Source organism: Cnephaeus nilssonii (genome assembly GCF_951640355.1).
Source record: "Cnephaeus nilssonii genome assembly, chromosome: 15".
Taxonomy (NCBI): Eukaryota; Metazoa; Chordata; class Mammalia; order Chiroptera; family Vespertilionidae; genus Cnephaeus; species Cnephaeus nilssonii.
In genome coordinates this window covers 61,383,590-61,407,732 of record NC_137086.1, presented here as the reverse complement: position 1 = coordinate 61,407,732, position 24,143 = coordinate 61,383,590, and the positions used below count along the sequence as shown (strand labels likewise).

General features: G+C 45.0%; 1 protein-coding gene across 1 annotated transcript in view; it reads right to left on the bottom strand.

Moving 5' to 3' along the window:
- Positions 1-2,238: 2,238 nt before the first annotated feature.
- Positions 2,239-24,143, bottom strand: part of NCAPH (non-SMC condensin I complex subunit H) — a 36,318-nt gene continuing 14,413 nt past the window's right edge. The window contains exons 9-18 of the mRNA XM_079792838.1: positions 23,896-24,101; positions 19,543-19,691; positions 18,867-18,973; positions 18,404-18,526; positions 11,068-11,178; positions 9,779-9,958; positions 8,637-8,747; positions 6,228-6,319; positions 5,768-5,843; positions 2,239-2,687 (exon numbers count right to left, since the gene is read on the bottom strand). Of these exons, the coding sequence (XP_079648964.1) occupies positions 2,628-2,687; positions 5,768-5,843; positions 6,228-6,319; positions 8,637-8,747; positions 9,779-9,958; positions 11,068-11,178; positions 18,404-18,526; positions 18,867-18,973; positions 19,543-19,691; positions 23,896-24,101 (1,215 nt within the window). The 3' untranslated portion in view covers positions 2,239-2,627. The remainder of the gene's footprint in view (positions 2,688-5,767; positions 5,844-6,227; positions 6,320-8,636; positions 8,748-9,778; positions 9,959-11,067; positions 11,179-18,403; positions 18,527-18,866; positions 18,974-19,542; positions 19,692-23,895; positions 24,102-24,143) is intronic.

Below are 24,143 nucleotides of genomic sequence, written 5' to 3'. Positions count from 1 at the left end.
TTCCTCAGCTATAAGAAGGAATAAAGCACTGACACACACAATTTGGGTGAAACTTGAAAATATTATGCTTAATGAAAGAAGCCACACACAAAAGACTACATCCTATATGCTCCCATTTATATGAAATGTCCAGAAAAGGCAAATCCTTAGAGACCAAAAGTAGGTTGCAGCCTCCCCAAACCCCTCATCCTGCTCCCTAGAATATGGATGTGATGGCTGGATTCCAGCAGCCACACTGAAACACAAGGATGAGTCACACATTAGGGATGGCAAAGAAGAGAGCTGGGATGATCTTTGGTCTGATTTCATGGAGCTGCCACCCTAGCCTACTTATTTGCATACCCACTGACATGGGCTTTCTGTTACATGTAGCCAAAAGAATATTGATACAGCAACCATATGAATGAGGAGGGAGAAGCTTGCGAGCAGGGTGGAGGGGAGGGGAGTTCATTGAGGAAGCTGGGACTACCCCAGCTGTTCTACTGGCCACTCAACGCTGGCCCAGCCTCACCATAGAGGAGTGTGCTGGACTGAGAGCGGGAAGCAGAGCAAGAGGACCAGCACTGCCCGGCACTGGGGATCCGTGTTCGAGGCTCCAGCCAGCAGGACAGGGAAAAGGCCCTCCCTTGACATGTTCAAGTCTAACCCTTTCAACAGAGCAGAAAGGGTAATACAGGGTGGGGCGGAAGTAGGTTTACAGTTGTGAGTATGCGAAAATTCATTTTTGTATTATTATTTATTATTGTACTAGAGGCCCGTTGCAGGAAGATTCCTGAAAGAACAGGGCTTCGGGCGGGCTTCCCTCCCGCCACCACCACCTCTCCCGCACCCCCGCTCCCCTGCCCTGGCGCTTTCCCTGCCACCTCTGCCCCCACCCCCACCCCCCACCCACACTTTCCCTCCCGCAGCCACCTGGTGCTCTCCCTTCCCTCCCACCGTCTCTGCCCCTCACCCCACGCTTTCCCTCCCACAGCCGCCGCCCTCCCCTGTACTTTTCCTCCCGCCACCGCTGCCCCGTGCTTTCCCTTCCGCTGCCGCCTTGCTTTCCACTTTCCCTCCCTCTTCCTTCTATGCTGTCTTCAGTCTTCACTCCTCCCTCCCTCAGTGTATGCAAATTAACCGCCATCATTGTTGGGTTAATTTGCATACTCGATCTGATTGTCTGTGGGCGTAGTGAAGGTACGGTCAATTAGCATTTTTCTTTTATTAGTGTAGATTACTTTCCATATGAACAACTATAAACCTACTTTTGCCCACCCTGTGTTTAGGATGCAGTCTGGCAAGTTCATTTCTGGGTGTTAGGGATTACTTGTTCTTTGTTTTGTGTGGACTTTGGCTTAGAAGCAAGTTATTATCAAGAGTACTCGACAATTAGACTTCACGGCTTCTGACCTAGCATCCAAAACCTCTATTTACCCAATGAATGGTGACTGAATGCTCTGGCAGAGACCAGGACTGCCAAGGACAGGGCCACCCGGATCCACACCTACAAGCACTGAGTCTGTGGTCTGAGCAGCATATAGCAGAGCAGCCACAAAGGAAGACCCCTGAAGCAGATTTCCTGGTTCAGGGCCAAGCTCCTGATGGTCAGCTGCCCTTCCTTATGCAGGTTCCTTGAACTTTGTGTCCTGCTTCTCCTCCAGCAAATGGAGTGATACCAGCATGCTCCTCACAATGATGCTGAGAAGGCTAATGAAGTCAGCAAGCCAGACAGGAGCCAGCCACGGCTACTGCCATCATTCTGCAGCAGAAATCATAGGCCGCATGGATGCCATCTCACAATCTGGGTTATCTCACAATTTCTGTCCCCCCCACAACCCCTCCCGCCGCCACCAGACAAAACATTGCAGCGCCTCCTTAAGCGGCTCTTGCCTCATGCTGACACATGAATATCCTGTCTAGCTACCAAGATGGCACCCCCTTGAGTGTAAAGACCAGGTCAGCCGAAACCGGTTTGGCTCAGTGGATAGAGCGTCAGTCTGTGGACTGGAAGGTCCCAGGTTCGATTCAGGTCAAGGGCATGTACATTGGTTGCGGGCACATCCCCCAGTGGGGGGTGTGCAGGAGGCAGCTGGTCGATGTCTTTCTCTCATCAATGTTTCTAGCTCTCCATCCCTCTCCCTTCCTCTCTGTGAAAAATCAATCAAATATATTAAAAAAAAAAAAAAGACCAGGTCAATACTTATCTAATGGGTACTCAAATATTTTACCAAGCTTGTTAGAATTTTATTTTTAAGCATTATATATACATTTATAAGGGCACGTGACATTTTATGTACATGAATTAGGTAGCTGGCAAAGGACCACATATGCCTCCTCTTCTACAAAAGTAAAAGAGTGGGCAGAACAACAGATCAATTTAGGAGACTAAGTCTACACACAAATACAGAGAATGCATGTAGGTTTCAGAAACATACTCTCACCCTCTCCTCCCGCCTAGGGGTCACAGGGCAGAAAGCTCTAATCAAGGGCGAGCTTCCGGTACTGTTTCCCAGACTGAGAGGGACAGGAGGGAAGAGCGACAGGCAAATGGGGACCTTGCCTCGAGCCCCACATTGTAGCATCCAGTGGAGATGTCCTGGTCACTGAAGTGATGAGCCCCCTCCTGCTGACTTCTCCTGGTGAAGTCAATCCCCTTGCCTCACGAGAACATCTGAAAGATCCTCGGTTCCTTCCAGCTTTAGATTCTGAAAGAGGACAAACACACATGGACTCTGATGCACCAAGAATTAAAGGATCGCAAAGCAAATCCTAACTGAGAAAACAAAGAATGAGGTTTGTCCCATGATTATAAGTGAAATTATCACGGCAAATAGAATTTGCATGAGAGCTGGTTCCAAATTCTTGCCAATCGCAGGGGGGAAAAGCAGAGAGCGTGCCTTCTCCGGCTCTGGTTCTCACAACCATCTCTGTGTTCAGGCCCAAGAGCTAGGCTATCTGTCCTGAAGGAGGGAGGGCGTGGATGGGAGGCTACTAGGAGCCACAGTGCGTTTACTAACCTGTCCACATGTGCCCTCTCCAGGTCATCCTCCCCCACCCCAAACCCCATCCCTTAGTGATGGCTACACATCAGTTCTTCCCCCTTATCTCTCTGCAGGCCTTTTCCCACCTCCCAATTCTTCCTCACTCTCCCAGCCCACGTCTCCACCAACCCCAGGCAACCACTCCCCCAGGACGAAAGCACTGTCAGAGTCCTTCTTGCCTAACCTCACTCACCCCTCCCTCACTCGGCACTGGAGGCAGATAAGGTGTGTTATGCCGAGAATCCACCCTATTCTAGCATTAGCATACACTCCCAGACTGCTAACGATGGAAAGCTCAGATCATGCCTCCCAGGTATGATGTCTGCAGCTTGGAGTCCAGAAGTTGCTTAGGCATGGCTGACCAGTGACACACTGCTGGCATTCACGAAGGCAGAGGGCCCAGCATCCATCGTGGGTCAACCTAAGCCCCATCACACTGTATATGAGGGGCTCGTTACCAGAGTTCAGATCGAAGGGAAAGACTGGGAGAAGAAAGGCCAGAAAATGTGGGGAGATTTCTCTTGGTGGCTCCAAGCTGAGTCATCAAACATAGATCCCTGAAGATTTTCTGTTACTGTCAGGGCACTGTTACCAGTCACCTCTCACATAGCCCAAAGCCAGGCCCCAGTTATAGCCTCAGTGCTCAGCCCAAGAGGTCATGGTGTGGGACTACCTCCCCATCCTTCAGATGCTGAGGCCTGGGCCCCTTACAGAGACTGGGTCAGAGCCCAAGGAACAAAGCCGCACTGCCACTGGGAAGGCAGTGCTGGAGCCTGGGCCTCGCCGACCTGCTCAGCAGTGTCTACTTGGCCCCAGGCTACTTGGGAGGCGAGTGAGGGCACAGCTGCTCTCAGAGGAAGAGGCAGGCCTCTGAGGAGGCGCACAGCCCGGGGGCTCTGCTTCTCAGACTGGGGCTTTGGAGGTGCCCACCTTTCAGGCGCCCGTGTGTGCTAGGACCAGCACCTCTGTCCATGAGGACAATGGGAGACCCCAGGCCTCCCCAGGAGAACTCAGCAGCGACCCTTCCGAGTGTCAGACAGAGGGTGGATGGCGCATCTTCCTCCTCAGATGGGGAGTCCTCAGAGCCCTTTGTGGATTTCTTGTCAGGACAACAATATAGCTTTTTATTCATTTTTTTCCCCCTTAGTCATTCTTTCCTCTTGTAGTTGGCTTCTGCGTTCAGACACCTTGGATGTGTCAGGACTCACACAGAGACCTTCTCGCTAGGAAACCTGGCTCCCACACCTTCCTCTGAGCAGGACCCTACAGCAGCTGTGAGCTGTGCTCCTGGGTCACTGCTTATCTAAAGTTGGCTTTGATGCACAACTGCTCACTCTCAGGAGCAAGGCTGGCTTATTCTGTTCTGGCTCAGGTGTTAACCAGCCTGGAGGTTACAGGCCCAGTGGTCACCCCACAGTTGGACACATGCAGCACGAGGCTCTGTCTCCATGGCTCTTTTACATCAATTCCCTACCCAAAATCAGAACTAGCTTCTGCCAAATGGACTGTGTCTTCAGTGAGGTCATGAACTTACAAGGTGGCAAAAGAAGTGGTCCCTGGTTCCCAGGGGTAGGTCCACTGGGATTGGCTGGAGGCTGTGCTACACAGGCTGCCCTATAGGGAGCATTCCCTCCTTGGGGCCTGTCAGTCCAAAGCAAAGGCAGGCCTGGGAAACTGAGCCGGTCATCACTGCTCCTGATGTCATTAAAGGTCAGAGGTCAGACACTAGCACATAGTAATCCCGGGCACTGCTCCCAACACCCCATTTTTTTAAAAAAATATATTTTATTGATTTTTTACAGAGAGGAAGGGAGACGGATAGAGAGTTAGAAACATCGATGAGAGAGAAACATCGATCAGCTGCCTCCTGCACACCTCCCACTGGGGATGTGCCCGCAACCAAGGTACATGCCCTTGACCAGAATCGAACCTGGGACCTTTCAGTCTGCAGGCCGACGCTCTATCCACTGAGCCAAACCAGCCAGGGCCCAACACCCAATTTTTGCTACCATTCCAATCCAATCTTATCAATCTTCTCAAGCCACACTTCACGTGTCATACTCCTCTCCACTCTCCCTCCTGGGCAGGGCACCTGCCCTAGAAAGGGCTGAGCAGCCACAGTGATGGCAGTTAGGCATCCCTAACCCCAGTGATACAGCCCAAGCCCAGCCCATGGCCCACTACTCCAAGTACGGAAGTCTGCATTAGGGACCAGTCTGGGGAGACCCACGGACAGCAAGTCTCCAGCAGCACCATGTGTACAGGGTGCCCCCCTGCAGCACCTACAGGCTCCTGAGAGGGTGGGTCACCGCCTGCTCTTTCAGTAACCATCCCACAGCTGCTCAGCTCTGCTGGCCAGCATCTGACTTCCGGCTGCACTCTGCTCTCCCCTCTTCTCCACCATGTTTCCCGTGTGTCTTGACTTTGGCTCTGATAGGATTTGGCCTTTGAAGCCTTTGACATACAATGATGTAAAAATACTTTATGTTTTCAAGTTGGAAACACACACACATCTAATATTTTCCCCTTTGGGTCTTCCTCATTCTTTTTATTGCTAATCACACCTGACGGCCTTTTTCTAAGTTCTTTCTTGGTGCCTGGTCAATCCTCTGGGCTGAGGGTACCACATAGGTCACTGTACGTAAGACATCCATTCTATGAGGGAGCCCAGGCAAGATCTGATAGAAAGTTCAAGCAGATGGACACAAATAGAGAACACACCCATGCTTACCAGAGCCACCTACCTTTTCATTGGCTAGATGCAGGAGACAGGCAAAGGCCAGGGGTATGGAGAGGTTCTGAGCCATGAGGGGCGGCAGGCTGTGAAACAAAGGGCAGCATTTATCTGGGTGTCTGCAATTCCAGGAACAAAGGCTCTTTCATCTACATGAATACACATGTCCAATGAATAAACTAACGAGAAACAAAGAAATATTTCAGATGCATTTTATAAGCAGGTTTTTCCAGTTTTTTAAATCTGGAAATAAAATTTATCTCCTGTTTCATTCCAATCACTAGTGTAGAAAAATGCCTTTTGAAAGTTAGTCTATATTAACTCACTTATCAATGCAGAGAAGAAACAGAAAATCGGCTAGAGTGTTAGAACAGTAGGTCGTGTGTGGAGGGTCCGTCACACTTAACAGTTTGGGCAGGGGCAAAGCTCAGAGGAGACGCCAGCCCCCAGAGAGCTGGCACGCACCGCACCTCTTCTGCAAGTCCCATGTGAGCCTGCTGAGCATTTTCTTGTCAGCCACCTCCACCGGGTCCCCTTCTTTTCCAGTCTCAGTGTGGTTTGTCTAAGAGAAGAAGGATATTCACAGATCAGACACCTGGGCCAGGTTCACTTTTGAGGGAGCAACATAAATTTACAAAGTTCTATCTCGTAAACGAAAGTCTGAATAAAACCGAAACAATTTCTTAGCCACATTTTTTTAAAAATATATTTTGATTTTTTACAGAGAGGAAGGGAGAGGGATAGAGAGTTAGAAACATTGATGGGAGAGAAACATCGATCAGCTGCCTCTTGCACACCTCATACTGGGGATGTGCCCGCAACCAAGGTACATGCCCTTGACTGGAATCGAACCTGGGACCCTTCAGTCCGCAGACCGATGCTCTATCCACTGAGCCAAACCGGTCAGGGCTCTTAGCCACATTTTCAAAGGAAAGGACCCATAAAGGGATCCAGTGCCTCAGCCCTAGACAGTTTTTGGTAAATGTGATGTTGATTGCCAGTGGAATTCAAGAAAGGAAAAACTGCAAAGAAAAGCAAGAAAAAAATAATAAAATAACAAAAAGCCATTATCATTTATAGCTTCAATTGGACCACACAGTCAAGGGCAACACAGAATCCATTATCTAAAAGTAGACTTAAGCTTTCCACTTAAAACACACACACCACACACACACACACACACACACACACACACACACACACACACCTGCCTCCTTACTAGCAGGCAAGCAGCTATAAAAGGATATTATGGCTGGTATTTGCATTAAAAAAAACCTCAGAATATGGCTCTAGCCGGATTGCTCAGTGATTAGAGCATTGGCCCATGGACTGAAGGGTTACAGGTTCAATTCTGGTCAAGGGCACGTACATAGGTTACAGACTGGATCCCGACCCCAATCAGGACATGTGTGGAAGGCAACCAATCAATGTGTCTCTCTCACATCAATGTTTCTCTCTCTCCATCTTTTTACCTCCCTTCCACTCCTCCTAAAAATCAATAGAAAAAAATAAAAATAAAATAAAAATCAATGGAAAAATATCCTCAGGTGAGGATTAACAACAACAATTTTTAAAAAAACACCCTCAGAATGTGTACACGATGAGGTGGTGGTGGTGGGGAGTGGAGGACAGAACTGAATATAGGTAAAATATTAATAAATTTTAGAAGCAAACATTCACTAAACTTTCTACCTTCTATTTTTAAATCTGTTTGAATATTTCTATAATAAAAGGTGTGTTGTGGTTTTTGTTTTTTTTAAATAAACAACAACAAATCTTTAATTAACCAGAATCCCTGGAGGACTTTGAGTCATTGAGACTCAAAGGTTAAAGCAAAACCCTCTTCTTACTTTTTTTGTTTGTTTGTTAATTCTCACTAGAGGATATTTTTTCCACTGATTTTACAGAGAGGAAGGGGGATGGGGAAATACGAGAGATGAGAGAGAAACATCGATGTGAGAGGCACATTAATTTGTTGCCTCCCACACAAACCACAACTGGGGCGAGGAACCTGCAACCCAGGTGGGTGCCCTTAATTGGAATCAAATCCACGATCCTCTGTTCACAGGCCAATGCTCTAACCACGCTGGCCAGGAACCCCCTTCCTACTTTTCAGAAAGCACATTTCTCTGATGTTCACATCCCATTCCATTTTAGTTGAGAAAACTTCAAACATGACAGAAGTTTTATCTGATACCCAAGAATACACAGCTCAGGGTCCTCAATCAAAGCGTAATTTTCACTTCTCAGCCAGCAGAGAAGTACAAAAAAAAAAAAAAAAAAAAAAGGCGGACTTTGGAAAGCTCAGAACACCCCTGAGCAGAGAGGTCTGAAAGGGGAGACGGAAGGTTCTAGTTAGTGGAGAGTTCCATTCAGTTAGAGCATGTTAATCAATGTTTCACCTTGCTCAGGAGAAAGACATTATTTGAAAGCATTTTTTTTTCAACTTTGTTACTAAGAATATATTTCCCAAACGAGAATTATTAGATCAAAGGGCTTAAAACTTTACGGCACCTGAGATGTCAGAATTTGCTCTCCAGAAGGGACATTCAACTTAAATTGTACCAGCAGTGAATCCATTTAACCACCAAGCTGCTATTTGAAAGCAAGGTAAACATCTTTTCATTGCTTGGCATTTTGATCAACAGCAAGGCTGAGTAATGTCCCATGTTACTATCTCTATCACCTTGTATGTGACCTGTTCACACCCTCGGTTCACTTCTCAGGTGTGATGCCATCCTGGTGCTTTTGAGTGATGAATTCTGTGTTGGCACTCTGGATCCTGGAGCCCTGGATACCGGCAGCTACCCACCCACCACCCCCGCCGGGCGCCTAGAAGTAGTGGAGCCCTTCACCCCAGCACCTCTATGCCTGCTAACCTCCGCGTCCACTTGTGGGAAGTCCGTCAGCAAACTCCACATGCTCTGCTTCAACTTCTTCATGTCCATCTTTTTGGCAGTCTTGGCATAATGAATTTCGATTTTATTTACCTGAAATAGGTACGTGACAAAAGTAAAACTAAGCAGAAGAAAGAGGCATTTTCCATCAACACACTGTAAAATGAGTCAGGAATTCAAGTAAAAAAGAATCACGTTTAAACTACAGAGTTAAAGAGCTTTCTTTGGACATATTAAAATAGAGTCCTTCACTTCAACCTAATTTCTTCTTGCTCAAATATTACATTGGCCAACCTGGAACTCCAGTGTAAGAGAGAGAATCTCATAAACAATATGTTCCAAAATAATGTATACACACTTTTAATGATTACCAAGTGTTTACTAACATACACTTCATTTTCAACATTTAAAAGAATCTACAGAAACGAATACATTTTTTTGTCAATGCCCGTTTTCAAACTGATGACCATTCTGATCCTGGCACTGCTGCTAACGTGAAGCAATGGAATCACAAACATCAAGAATCATTTCATCTGGTATTTGTGTGCCCTCAATCATCCACTGTTGCGGTTTGGTGCCGTAAACTTTATATTTTATGTCTCCCCATAAAAAATAATGTCCAGTGACACTTTGTTCAAAGCTTAGTCTGGCTTCAGCCATTATTTCAAATTAGTTAAACCTGAAAAGGAGTAAAAATTAAGTTATCATATTTGGGGGACACCCTATAGATGAGCCTATCATCTGCTATGAAACAGACAAATGCTTAATGCAGGTATTTTAATATGAACTGAACCAGGCCAAGATTTTCCAGAGCCAAACAGCTAGCCTCAGCCAGTTGGCACAGAAACCCACTCTCTCTGCCCACAGCCTTCGTTCACAAACTTCACGTGACTGGTTTGCCACATGCAGTATATCATGACTTTAGGAGAGATGGTTTGTTCGGCAAATCCAATGGGTGCCAGTTCATCCCCACCGTCCTATTTAAGAATCAGCCACTTGGATAGCAATGGCTTAAAATCAAAAAGAAAAAACTCAAGCTCAGACCAACGTGACTCTCATTCAGGAAGCAAATGACACAGATCTCAGGAGAACACCAGGAAATAGAATCCACGTTCCATCTTTACCTTCTGAGGCTCAGCCACCAGGTTTGACTCTCCGTAACGAGTGATGTCTGATCCTTGGGTGTCAGGTGGGTCATCCTCCTGTGTTGTCTTAGGCGAATGGCAAGGATACGCTGAGAGGTCAGAGGTCGCATTTGGTCCCACAAATAAGTCACCCGACTCTTCATAATCACTGTCAGCAGCCTGCACAAGGAAACAACTCTTTAACTTTTGCAGAATCTGTGGGAGGGGCTTAGAGATATCCCTGAAAGAGAGTCCCTGTTTATACAGCAAGAGCAGAGGGTTCGTTACACTAAGTCAGCTGAGGTGGACTTCAAGGTACCTCTAGTTATCCTCCTGTGGTACATAAACCCTACGAGGGAGACATGTTAGTAACTACGACCGTGGAATGAGAGTTAAAAGGAATACAGTCATCACAACATGACTTGTAACAAATTTAGGGTTTCATTTTACAGAAAGCATTCCTGAAATGGGGTGACCTGTCAGCAGGCCAGAGCCAGGGTCCTGCTGGGAGCCTGTGAGAAAGTCAGTGCTAGCCGAGCCCAGAAGCAATAGATCAGCTCTCTGGGTGGGGCCCAGGAATGGTTTAATTAGCTCTCCCTGGGGCTCTTAAGCACAATGAAAGTTGGTCAAGAGGTCAATCTGAATTTCCACTAAAATATAAAAACCCAACTCTTATCCACGTAAGAAAACAAGGTGAATAAACTATCCTTCCAATTCTTTTCCCTCTCCCCACATGCAGCCTAGTGTTCCCTCATTGCGGTCATTTCCATTTGTGTCTAAGTAGCAGACTCACAGGACGAACAGTGACATTATCTAGTCCACAGACCTACAGACAGGAGCAGCTAATACAGAACCAACTGTGAGACCAACATCAGAGCTACAGCCTGGTCTCCCGAGGCCCACCATGAACTTTTTTCCCTATTAGTACCCGGCATCTTCTCATGTCTATAAGTTTTGTCTCCCTGGCCAAAATATCGGCTCCTAAGAAAAGTGTTTTCTTTTAAAATCCCAAAATAGCTAATACAAGTATTTTGCACATGCCAACAACTCCGTGTACATATTGACTGGGTTACTGGCGCGGTCCACTTTTCTGCAAACAGGGCTAACAGTAAGGCAGCTGGGTTCTGGCTGTGTCCTCAGCTCTGCTCAGCTCCCTGATGCCTGGGGCAGGGCAGGCATCCGAAAACCTCCACCTGATTAAAACCCTACAGCCTCCAACATATGGCAGGGGCGATGGGAGCAGGAAGATAGACTGTGGTTCTTGGAAGAGGACAGCTCTTTGCCTTTACCTGTAATCCAGGGCAGAAGTTGGATGTGTCATTAGGGTTATTATAGTCATAGTCTCCAATTTCTTCATAATGCTCAGTCCCCGTCTTCTGGCCTTGGGCGATCCTAAGTATCTATAATGCAGAAAAGAAAAACTGCAGAAAGCAATTTCTAGAAAAGCAACCACTCAACTGGATCCCTATGCTCAATCTCCTAGAATTTAGTTATGAGGGCCCTCAGAAGTCATCTAATCCAACCAACTTTCCAATTGCACAACTCCATTCTAGAGCAAGCCTAGCTAGTAGGGCTCAGAGCCTCCATCAATCCCAAATAAAAGAGCAGCTAGTTTGAAATGAGGTCTGTACACAACTTTATTTGAAAAAGGGTTTCCTCACTAAAATCAAGACTGCCTATAGCTATCTGAAAAGAAGTCAACTTTTTGCTGCTTGCACAATTCTGATAGAAAACTCTCACTCACTCACTGCTTCAATGAGGCAATGGCTGTTCCCCACAGAACTACAGGGAGAAATGCCAGCTCTTCTCCCTGTCATTACATCCAGGGTCCTTGTCCTGCCTTCCAGAGCCTCACAGGTCAGGTCTGCCTGCCGCCCCCCCCTTTTTCGTTTGTTTGTTAATCCTCACCTGAGGATATTTTTTCCATTGCTTTTCAGAGAGTAGAAGGGAGATAGAGAGAGAGGAAGGGAGAGAAATATTGATGTGAGAGACACATGAACTGGCTGCCTCCTGCACACGCCGACCGGCGAACCTGAAACTGAGGTACGTTCCCTTTACCAGGAATTGAACCTGAGACCCTCGGTGTGCAGGAGGACGCTCTAACCACTGAACACACTGGTCAGGGCTGCCTCTTTGGGGAGTGCCTGCTAACCACAGCCCTTCAGATATTTGCAGGCCCTTAAACCAGTGATTTTCACCTGGGGTGTATGTCTTTGGGCTAAAAAAATGGTATTAAAGCTGTGTAGAGTTTACAAAAGCACAATGAGTATTTTAATGTAACTAAATACTCCAAAAGCAGTGCCCACAACTCAATGTTCTTGTAATACAAATCCCAAAATAATATTAAACAAAAAGAGTACACAACTCTTCATGTATTGGCTGGCTGCTATTAGAATCCCCCATTAAGATATTAAACTGGATGGCTAGTTGATCTGTGGATTCTCTAGGTAAATAGAGCATTTACTAGTCCAGCATTCACTTTCCAGTGTTGAAAAGTCATTTTCCTAGTGTAGTGTTGCTGGAAGGGTGAGGGGATACACTGTCCCTGTGACTGCAGCCCTGGTACACATGGGGACATTTGTTCCTTGGATAATCATAAGCAACTCAAGGCTGAGCCAGGCCTCGTGGACGAGCTCCATCATCTTCCTTCAGCTCCCAGCAGCCTGGCTCTATCTCAGGGCTGTTTTCTGAGTGGGGAACTTGCTGCTGACATCTAATCAATATGCACAGTAGCCATAGTTGCTATGACTGCTGCAACTTTGTATTTTTCTGCACTTCTTTCTTTTTTTAAAAGTGAGGTATAATCCTATCTAATAAAAGAATAATATGCAAATTGACCATCACTCCAACACACAAGATGACTGCCCCCATGTGGACATAAGATGGCCACCACAAGATGGCCAGCAGGGGAGGGCAGTTGGGAGGGACCAGGCCTGCAAGGGAGGGCAGTTGTGGGTGATCAGGTCAGCAGGGGAGAGCAGCTGGGAGGGACCAGGCCGGCAAGGGAGGGCAATTAGGGGTGTCCAGGCCTGCAGGGGAGGGCAGTTAGGGGCAAAGAGGCTGGCAGGGGAGGGCAGTTAGGGGCAAACAGGCTGGCAGGGGAGTGATTAGGGGGTGATCAGGCTGGCAGGCAGAAGTTGTTAGGGGCAATCAGGAAGGCAGGCAGGCGAGCAGTTGGGAGCCAGCAGTCCTGTATTGTGAGGGATGTCCGACTGCCCGTTTAGGCATTCCTTGAGGGGTCCCAGATTGGAGAGAGTGCAGGCTGGGCTGAGGGACACCCCCCGCCCCCTGTGTATGAATTTCGTGCACTGGGCCTCTAGTCTATACATATAAAGGCTAATATGTTTGGAAGTGTTCCTTCTTCTTGGATTTTTTTGGAATAGTTTGAGGAGGATGGGTGTTAGTTCTTTGAGTGTTTGGTAAAACTTCCCTGTGAAGCCGTCTGGACCTGGGCTTTTGCTTGCTGGGAGTTTTTTGATTACTGCTTCTGTTTCATCAGTTGTTATTGCTCCATTCAGGTTTTCTGATTCTTCCTGATTCAGTTTTGGAAGATTGTATTTTTTTTAGAAATGTGTCCATTTCATTCAGGTTGTCCAGCTTGTTGGCATATAGTTGTTTATAGTGTTTTCTTACAACCCTTTGTATTTCTGTGATGTCAGTTGTTACTTCACCGCTTTCGTTTCTGATTATTTGGCTCCTCTCTGTTTCTTGATGAGTTTGGCTAACAGTTCATCAATCTTGTTTATCTTTTCAAAGAAACAGCTTTTGGTTCATTGATATTTTTTGGCATTTTTTTTAAGCCTCTTTGTCATTTATTTCTGCTCTAATCTTTATTATTTCCTTCTTTCTACTTACTCTGGGATTTTCTTTCTTTTTTTTTTTTAATATATTTTATTGATTTTTTACAGAGAGGAAGGGAGAAGGATAGAGTTAGAAACCTCGATGAGAGAGAAACATCGATCAGCTGCCTCCTGCACGCCCCCTGCTGGGGATGTGCCCGCAACCAAGGTACATGCCCTTGACCGGAATCGAACCCGTGACCCTTCAGTCCGCAGGCCGATGCTCTATCCACTGAGCCAAACCGGTTAGGGCGGGATTCTTTTTTTAAATATATATCTTATTTGATTTCAGACAGGAAGGGAGAAGGAGAGACAGAATAAAGTAAGCTAGAGAAAAGAAAATGGTATTAAGAAAACTATAAGGAAGAGAAAATACATTTACAGTATTGCACGTATTTATTGAAAAAGTCTGCTTATAAGCGAACCTGTGCAGTTCAAACTCATGTTCAAGAGTCAACAGTATTCTTAAAAATGCAGAAAGATAGAATATACTATTATATGTCAACTAGTGGCCCAGTGCACAAATTTGTGCACATTGAAAGTAAATTAGAAGAAAATTTTTAATATCACCATTCGCCCTTTCTTTATAATAGAAGCGTCAACCAAATTCACAATCGACAATGACAGATTGAAACACACATGTGCAATTGGTGCCAGTGAGAGCTTTATATGTATCACACGTGCGCGAGTCAACTTAGCCTTTTATAGATATAGAATAAACTTGCTTAACTAGACCTTTCTGATTTAGCTAAACTTTTTCCAGCCCAGTGAAGCACCCCAAATTCTCTTTCAGGTAATTGTCAGCAACATAGCAGTAAATATCAACACAAAGCAAATTATTATTGTAGATCACACAGGGAGAACAAAGGGTGAAATATTTAACTATAGTAGTGTTTGACTATATTCTGCGCAGTGAGAAAACCTAAACTCATTTTCAAGGTCCACCATTTCTTAATTCTTTTCAGTTGGGTCAAGTTTCTAAATCTCCGTTTTTCAGCTAATGAAAAGAAAATAGGATTCCACCGAGTTTCCTATCTATCTACTCCAGGACTTCTGTGAGGATCAAATGAGATGAGGCACAGGAAAACGCTTCACAGACATTTGGTTAAAGTGTGAATGAAATGTTTCCACCTGGCTATAAAACAAGTTGTGTACCTGGGCTGAAGAAACTGCATGGAGGCTATTTGTTGCTAGGGAGAGGAAGCCGGGCATTGCTATGTGATGTTATTACCCGGCGCTCACAGCAACCTTTTCTGGGCTGGGCTGGGCTGTGGGCCGCATTTTGCGCCATGGGGTCTCGGCAGCATTGGCTGCAATTTGGTGGGCTATCGCTCCAGGTTGGTGGTGGGGCCTGTGTCCCACTTGGGAGAAGCCGAGTGTTGCTTTGTGGGCGCCAGGTCCATGGTGCCATTTCTCTGTAAATGGCCAGTGTGTGTCACAGCAGCTCCTGCATCTGCCCCCTGGTGCTCAGTGCGCATATTAGCAACCGGTTGGACACTTAGCATATTAGCCTTTTATATAGATAGTACTGGAAGTCCTAGCCACAGCAATCAGACAAGAAAAAGAAATAAAAGGCATTTAAATTGGAAAGAAGGCTTCATTATTTGCAGATGATATGATATTGTACATAGAAAAACCTAAAGACTTCACCAAAAAAATACTAAATTTAATGACTGAATTTGGCAATGTAGCAGGATACAAAAATCAACACCCAGAGATCGATGGCATTTTTAAACACCAACAATAAATTCTCAGAAAGAGAAACTAAACAAACAATCCCATTTACCATTGCAACAAAAAAAAATTAAGATACTTAGGAATAAACTTAACCAAAGAGGTAAAAGACTTGTACTAGGAAAACTACAGGACATTGAAAAAAGAGATAGAGGAAGACATAAACAAGTGAAAGAATATACCGTGCTCATGGTTTAGTAGAATTAACATCATTAAAATGTCCGTACTAACCAAGGCAATCTACAGATTCAATGCAATCCCTATTAAAATACCAATGTAATATTTCACAGATCTAGAACAAATACTCCAAAAATTTATATGGGACCAAAAAAGACCCCGAAAAGCCACAGCAATTTTGGGAAAGTAGAACAAAGTTGGAGGGGTCAGAATGCAGATATCAAGTTATACTACAAAGCCACTGTAATCAAAACAGCCTGGTACTGGTACAAGAACAGGCATATAGATCAATGAAACAGAACAGAAACCCCAGAAAGTGACCCAAGACATTATGCTCAATTAATATTTGAACAAGGAGGCAAGAACATACAGTGGAGTTAAGACAGTCTCTTCAATAAGTGCTGTTGGGAAAATTAAACAGATACATGCAAAAAGATGAAACTAGACCATCAACTTACACCATACACAAGAATAAACTCAAAATGGATAAAAGACTTAAGTGTAAGTCGAGAAACCATAACAATCTTAGAAGAAACCATAGACAGCAAAATCTCAGACATCTCTGGTGGCAATATGTTTACCGATCCCCTAGGGCAGTGGTTGGCAAACTCATTAGTCAACAGAGCCAAATATCAACAGTACAACGATTAAAATTTCTTTTGAGAGCCAAATTTTTTAAACTTAAACTATATAGGTAGGTACATTGTTATTAACTTAATTAGGGTACTCCTAAGCTGCCTTTGCTAAAAACTCAAGGGGCCAAAGAGCCGCATGTGGCTCGAGAGCCACAGTTTGCCGACCACTGCCCTAGGGCAAAGGAAATTAAGGAGAAAATAAACAAATGGGACTACAACAAAATTAAAAGCTTCTGCACAGCAAAAGAAACCATCAACAAAACAACAAGGAAGCCCACTGTATGGGAGAACATATTTGACAAGATACATCTAATAAAGGGTTAATTTCCAAAATTTATAAGAAACTCATACAACTTAACAAACAATCCAATTTAAAAATGGGCAAAGAACTTAAATACTTCTGAAAAGCAGATATACAGATGGCTGAGACATGAAAAAATGCTCAGTCACTGATCATCAGAGAGATGCAAATTAAAACGACCATGAGGTATCACGTCACACCTGTCAGAATGGCTACTATCAACAAATCAATAAGTGACAAGTGCTGGTAAGGATGTGGAGAAAAGGGAACCCTAGTATACTGCTAGTGGGGTGCAGCCATTATGGAAAACAGTATGGAGTTTCCTCAAAAAATTAAATATGGAACTGCCATTTGACCCAGTGATCCCACTTCTAGCAATATATCCTAAGAGAACCAAAAAAACAATCAGAAAGAATGTATGCACTCCTATGTTCATAGCAGTGCAATTTACAATAGATAAGATCTGGAAACAGCCCAAGTACTGATCAGTAGATGAGAGGATAAAAAAGTGTTGGTACATTTACACCATGAATACTATGCAACAGTAAAAAAAGAAGAATCTCTTACCCTTTGAGACAGCATGGAGAGACCTGGAAAGTATTATGCTAAGCGAAGTAAGGTAGTCAGAGAAAGACAAGTATCACATGATCTCACTCATATGTGGAATCCAATGAACAAAATAAACTGATGAACAAAATCAATCCAGAGACATAGAAGCATCTCAGATGGAAGGTGGGGGTGTGTGGGTGGGTAGGAAGAGATCAACCAAAGAACTTATATGCATTTATGTATAACCCATGGACACAGACAATAGGGTAGTGAAGGCCTGGGGTGGGAGATGGGGTGGACTAGAAAGGGTCAATGGAGGAAAAAGGGGGACGTATGTAATATTTTCAACAATAAACATTTAAGGAAAAAGCCGAAACCAGTTTGGCTCAGTGGATAGAGCGTCAGCCTGTGGACTGGAGGGTCCCAGGTTCGATTCCAGTCAAGGGCATGTACCGTGGTTGCGGGCACATCCCCGGTGAGGGATGTGCAGGAGGCAGCTGATCGATGTTTCTCTCTCATCGATGTTTCTGGCTCTCTATCCCTCTCCCTTCCTCTCTGTAAAAGATCAATAAAATATATTTAAAAACAAAAACAAACAAAAAAAACCGACCCTGTCAAGGAACAGGCAAAATAAGGAAGAGAAACTGTAGACTGCACATTTGATACCAAAGATTAAATAAAACAACCAGGAATGCAAATGAGCAGAGGGCCCCAATCAAATGGAACTTGGCATGAACCACTGTCTGGTCACCCTGGAGACAGGGAAATGCACTTGCTCCTAGCATTGCCAGAACCAGAGGCAAAGGAAGTGAACAGTAACCAGGGTACAGCACCAGATAGTCTCAAATGTTCATCCTGACAGTCATAGAAGGAACCCGGACCGCTTGTGCAGTTCTAGAAACTCCCGAAAGACTGCACAGTCAGGTGCTTGGCACCTCCATTACCCAATGGGTCATAGTCAGCTCCCGTCTACACCTTGCTTGTGGGGGGGCTCTTGGGCTGGGGAAAGCCCCCAGCTAGTGAATCCACAACATCAATGAGAACATGAAAGAACCCAGAAACAACTCACATCTTGTACAAACCTCAACAAAACAGTCTGTTTATCGCCCCCTAGCATTTCAACATATAGGGCTGTGCATAGTCTTCCAACCAGGAGAGCCATTTCCTAAACGTTAGTGTCCATCATCTCCCTATGAGCTTTTCCCTTCAGCTCTGCCTCTCCCCCCTGGATCTTCAGGTAACTTCTCTTAGTTAACAAACTTTCCTGCTCATGCTCTCTCGCCTTTTCCTCGAAGGCACAGCCTGACAGTCAACAATACCAGCCACTGGACACCTCCAATGCCATAAACAGGTTCAACAGCAGCCTTGGGGAAACAAAAACCAGCCTTACCCTGGTGCCCGGTTTGAGGTGCAGCTGAGCCAGATGATCAGCCTCATAGTGGAAGTCTGTAGGAAGAGTGGTGGCTCTCCAGTTCTGGTTCTCCAAAGTAGACTTGGTCAGAATAGTAGCAGCCTATTAATTAAAAAAAAAAAAAAAAAAGTGCTTTCTAGGCATCTTTAATAAAAATGGTCAACACCTATTCTTTTTTAGAAGAAACTTGGGTATAGGCAGCACTAGTCTGCCATCCAGAATCCCCAACAACTTTGCTAGACATTATTCATATTCTAAACTTTATCCTTTCTGCCACTGAACTTGGGACTATTTCTCAATTCCTCTAAGAATCGAGGGACAATAAAGCCATCTGTTTAAAAGTTAAATTTATAATTAATTTTTTAAAATCACATCTAAAAGGGAAAAAGGAGTGCAAAGAGTAATTTAAGAAAGCACAAAGGGTAATAAATCCAGCACAAACCTTTGTTTTTCCAAAATACACATCAAAGTCAACGTCATCGTCAAAGTCTATTTCAAATTCTTTCTTTGTGCTCTTCTTTCTGTTCTCTGATTTCAAGGCAGCATCTTCTGCAGAAATGGACACAGATAGCAACACTGCTCACTTTTGGGGCCTACAATATTTCAGCACCTCACAGGACACACTGGCAGTCTTACCAACTGCACCATAAAGCACTGGGAATGGCAAATCATAGGTCTGATTTTCATCCTTAATTTATAATTTGTGGTTTTGCTACCAAAACACAATAAAAATGTATGCAAATTAATATCTCCTTTTCAAAGAGGGAATGAAAAACCCCCTTCAGAATCCTGCCAAGGGCTGCCTGGTGCAGTAACTCACATGGGCCCCAGAGCCTGGTCATTCCCACCTGCAGCCATTGTTTGAAGCCACATGGATATTAGAGAGCAGTACCAGGTCAGGAGCCCAGCTCTCCTGACTCTTCCCACTCAGAGGCCTCAGTTTTAACTGATCCCTCATCCCAGGCCAGGCCAACGGACTGTCCAAGTGAGAGGCTGGCTTGTCTATGTGCATCTGCAGCTGGCCAAAGGCTCAATAGGACAGGAACTGGCATTTCCCTTCCTCGGCCAACCTGCTGACTGCTGGTCACCTACACTGTCTCTTTTCCTGAAGTACATACGTTTGTGTCGGGGTCTGAAGCGCCAATGCTCCGGCCCAGCCCACATCGACATGGTGCGGGGACTGAAATAGGAATATTCTCCAGGCCTCATGGATAGAAGGGGGCACATGGTCCTAATGTCTCCATCCCCGAGGGGAATCATTTCTTCCCTGTAACACACATGAAATAATGTTTTTACACATACAATCATGTCCACATCAGCATACAACCATGTACTTACATGTAAAGCAGCATGTGATGCAGTTGAAGGCTCCACCTACCCACCTTTCCACAAATGAGCAACATTTCTAAGTCCAATATAAATACTGCACATCAACAACCCCTTAGTTTTTTCTTCATCAAAGTGTTTTGCTTCTCTTAATTTTATAACAACATGACCAAATCTACACAAGTATTTTCCAAGTGCTTCACAAGCTGGTAGTCTCTCATCCTTTCCTCATCATCCTTCCATAAAGGAGGGCTCCAGTAACCATTGTCACTCCTACTAAAAGTGAAGATGTTACTCTAATTTATGTCCTGAAATGCTGGGAGGTCCCCTTTATAATCTAATTCTCAGACCATCTAGCTTCATTCTTTGCTGTGTGTGAAGTGTCTAACTGGCCAGTCCAGCATGGCAGCTTTGGTTTGATTTTCCACCCTTTCTGTGAATTACTAGACTGTGTGAGGTAGCTTTCTCCTAAAGGCCTCTGACATCAGCAAGTGTGTGAGTACTGTTCTACTGCCTGCTACAAGGAAGGTTAACAAGGAAACTTCAGAAGGCTTTTTAACCTGTTGTGAGCAATAAGTATAAACCCTTTATATCAAGCATTATGGAATAAGCTAAAAATATTTTAACCTTTTGCACTCGGATGTTGAGTGTGACTTGACACGGTTAGCATTAGAATAAAAGAATCGAGAAAAAAGCAAGCGAGTGCTAAGGGTTAAAAGGGGACTTTGCCTTTATCTACAGACTCTTTTTTTAAAACCCAGGAAATTGTATTTATATATTTATTGTGTAATTAAATACTAATTTTAAAGAATAAAATGTACTAAAAAATGTACATTTCTAGCATGCAAAATGCCTGGCCTATGTTATTAAGTAACTGTATGCACTGTGAACTCCAGACGGAGAAAAATGGCTCCAGCAGCATCCCCACACAATTCTCATGAATATTCTTCTGATAAAGCTTAGGTGGTCATCCTGGGAATCACTAGGAGTTGAAAGGCAAAGCTATAAAGAGTGAGCCTGGCCCAGCCAGCATGGCTCAGTAGTTGAGGATCAACCTATGAACCACGAGGTCACGGTACAATTCCCAGTCAGGGCACATGCCTGGGTTGCGGGCTTGATCCCAGTGGGGGGCATGCAGAAGACAGCTGATCAATGATTCTCTGCCATCATTGATCTCTCTTTTTCCCTCTCTCTCCCCCTCTCTCTATCTCTTCCCCCTCTCCCTTCCTCTCTGAAATTAATAAAAATGTATTTTTTTAAAAGTGAGTCTGTGGGCCAGGGCTGGACTAAGGACCTGGAGGCTTGAACTCTAGCCATTTACTAGTAACAATTCTTACAGTGCTGTGTGGAGGCAGCCTACTGATCCCCACTCAACAGCTAACCTAACCACAGTCTTTCTCAAAGCTTGCCGCCCGCCCCCCCCTGCATTGAACATCTCTAATCCCCTAGAGGAATTCTATTTCTTCTATACCGCCCCCACTTCCTTCAGCTTAGCACTAGTTAAGTCACTAATATCTTCAGGTTAAAGGTCTCCTCCCATCCGGCTCCTAGCACACACCTCACTCTTGTAGGCATTGGGCAGGCTGTGTTTTGGGCCTGGACCTCGGACAGCGAGCACCTCACCAAGTTATGCCTGCACCACAGAGAGACCAGGAAGAGGGAACACACAGACCTGCTCCTAAACATCGAGCATTTTCTCAGCTGTGTCCTTGTTAACACACCCACACCTTGCACACTGTGCACAGCTGTCAGTGATGCCACCTAGGTACAGGCAACGTGGGCAGGCTATACACACACGGGGATTTAATCCAGCATCGCCCCCACCCACCCCACCCTGAAGACCTTTCAGTATGGTGAGGAGTTCTTGGCCGTGGTGCACAGGATGGTCACCCAGGGTGATTTAAGAAAATGTCAACACATGGCTGGCCTCACAGACTCTCAGCTAAGTGCTCTGGGTGGAAGCTGTCATTCATAGCTCATTACGTGCAGCCAGGATTACATAACCTCTCTGAGCCTGTTTCCACATGTAAAATGAGGCAAATAGAATCTAATTATAGGACTGTTGTGAGGTTTAAGTGAGTACATTTTATATATTATATAGATTATATAAAACAATGCAGGTAAGGGTCCTAGCATAGTGTTTGGCTCAAAGCCAGAATAAGGAGCTCAATAAATATCAGATATCACTATAATCATCAAATCCCAACCCTTTGAGAAAAGAAAGAGCCTAAAAGGTGATGTCAGCCCAGCCAGTGTTGTTCAGTGGTTGACCTCTGACCTAGGAACCAAAAGGTCACAGGTTTGATTCCATGGTCAAGACACATGCCTGGGTTGCGGGCTCGATCCCCAGTAAGGAGCATGCAGGAGGCAGCTGATCGATGATGTTTCTCTCTCTCTCATCAATATTTCTATCTTTCTATCCCTCTCCCTTCCTCTCTCTAAAAAATAAATAATAAGTAAAGAATCAATCAATAAAAACATATTTAAAAAAATAAACAGGTGATGCCTCTTACCCAACACCTCATAGCTTCCATGGCAGGATCAGGTCCAATTCAGTTCATTTACTGAGCTCCCAAAATAGGCCAGCTCCATGAAAGGGTATGGGACTTCAAGATGGACAAAACCCTAACTAGAACCTAAGCCCCCAACCCTAATGCATTCACTAGGATGGAGTCTAAGAGTTTGCTCTCTCTGGAGCTAGGGAGAGAAATGGAGACACTTGTTCAAAACAAGTATCTATGGTCCTAACAAAATAACCAAATGAAAGTGACTTTACTATCAATTCCTCAGATACCACCTCAGTGTTCAGGAACAGTGACAGCTCTCCTTCTCTGACATTTGAAAATGTCCCACTAAGCTGCCTGCCATTTCTCACTTCTTAGAAGATAGGATGGGAACAAGGAACAAATCACAGTTCAACAGCACAAATCAGGCAGCAAGGAGGGTGCTAAAGTGCCAGATGCTGTGTCTCAAGGTACCAAATGTTCAGCGCCTTGATGTCCACTCCAACTTGAAGACATTAATCAGTAGAATCATTTCCCACATGGGCAGACAAAATGAGCTCAAGAAAGCAATGCTCTTGAAGGGATTCTTGCCTCAGTGGGAAATTACACTGGATGACTTCTAAGGTTTTCACATACTCAACCACCTTGGTTGTCCCCAGTCCAGGGTTGCAAAGCTGCTCTTAGAGACACAGGCGACATCAGAGGGCCTGTTCTACACGTAGGCCTATTCAAGACCTTTAGGGGCCCTTAGCACTATAGGATTTTATGAGATCTTGCTTCCAAATTATATTCAAAGTTTAAATAATACTAATCTGTTAAGTACATATAATAAAGGCCAAGAAAGTTCTGATTTTCTTATATGGTTACTAAAGTAATAAATGACTACAGACCAATTTTACCCACCCCATATGCTCAATGATATCTACCTATTGAGTTTCCCCTGCTCTGCTTGTCCCCAGTAACCCAACACTGACCAGCCCCACTCTGCCTGGTCCTTCAGGCAGGGACCACATTTTTTCTGTAAGCAACACATCAGCCTGTTTCCATCTATAACAATAGAGAGCAATTTAGCCAAAAGCTGGACCAGCTGCAGTGTGCAGGAAGGGGCACCCTCCATGCTACCAAATGCAAGTGCTACCAATAGCCACCACTGAAGTAGCTACTATATTCCCGCTACTTTCCCCCAGCACTTTACCTATTTTAGTTCTATCCTTACAAACTCCTGCGATGTCAGGTTTTGTTTTTTTTTAATCCTCACCTGAGGCTATGTTTACTGATTTTAGAGAGAGGAAAGGACAGAGAGAAAAACATGCATTAGTTGCTTGCTCTGACTGAGGATCAAACCCGCAACCCAGGGAAGTGCCCTGACCGGGAATGGAACCTGCAACCTTTTGGTCTATGGGATGATGCACAACCAATTGAGCCACCTGGCCAAGGCTGCAATGTCAGTTTTATAACCAATTAAGTAGCTGAGCTGACATTCAAAGGCAGGTATGATTCCACTGTGAGTCAGGTGGCTCCACCTGTATAGACAACATGGCCCAGTAGCCCAGCTATCCAAAGAGATGGAATGAGACTGTTCCAGAAGGAAATCCGGGGAAACTCCCATGGGAACATTCTCCACGGCCCTGAGAGCCTTACTGGCAGCTTTGACTATGGCAGGGGTCCTTCCAGCTCCTGAACTCTGCATGATCCCCAGAGGCGGTGTGGTCCGGTTCGTCGTTGGCATCAAAGTCATCCTCCAGAGGCCCATCAAGGACGTCCCCGCCATCACTGTCCTCTATCTCAGCGTTGATGTCAAATACCTGATCATTCTTCTTGAACTTGTCTACCAGGGCTGATACAGACTAGAGGAACAAAGAGAGAGTTCTCATTCTGGTGACCATGGT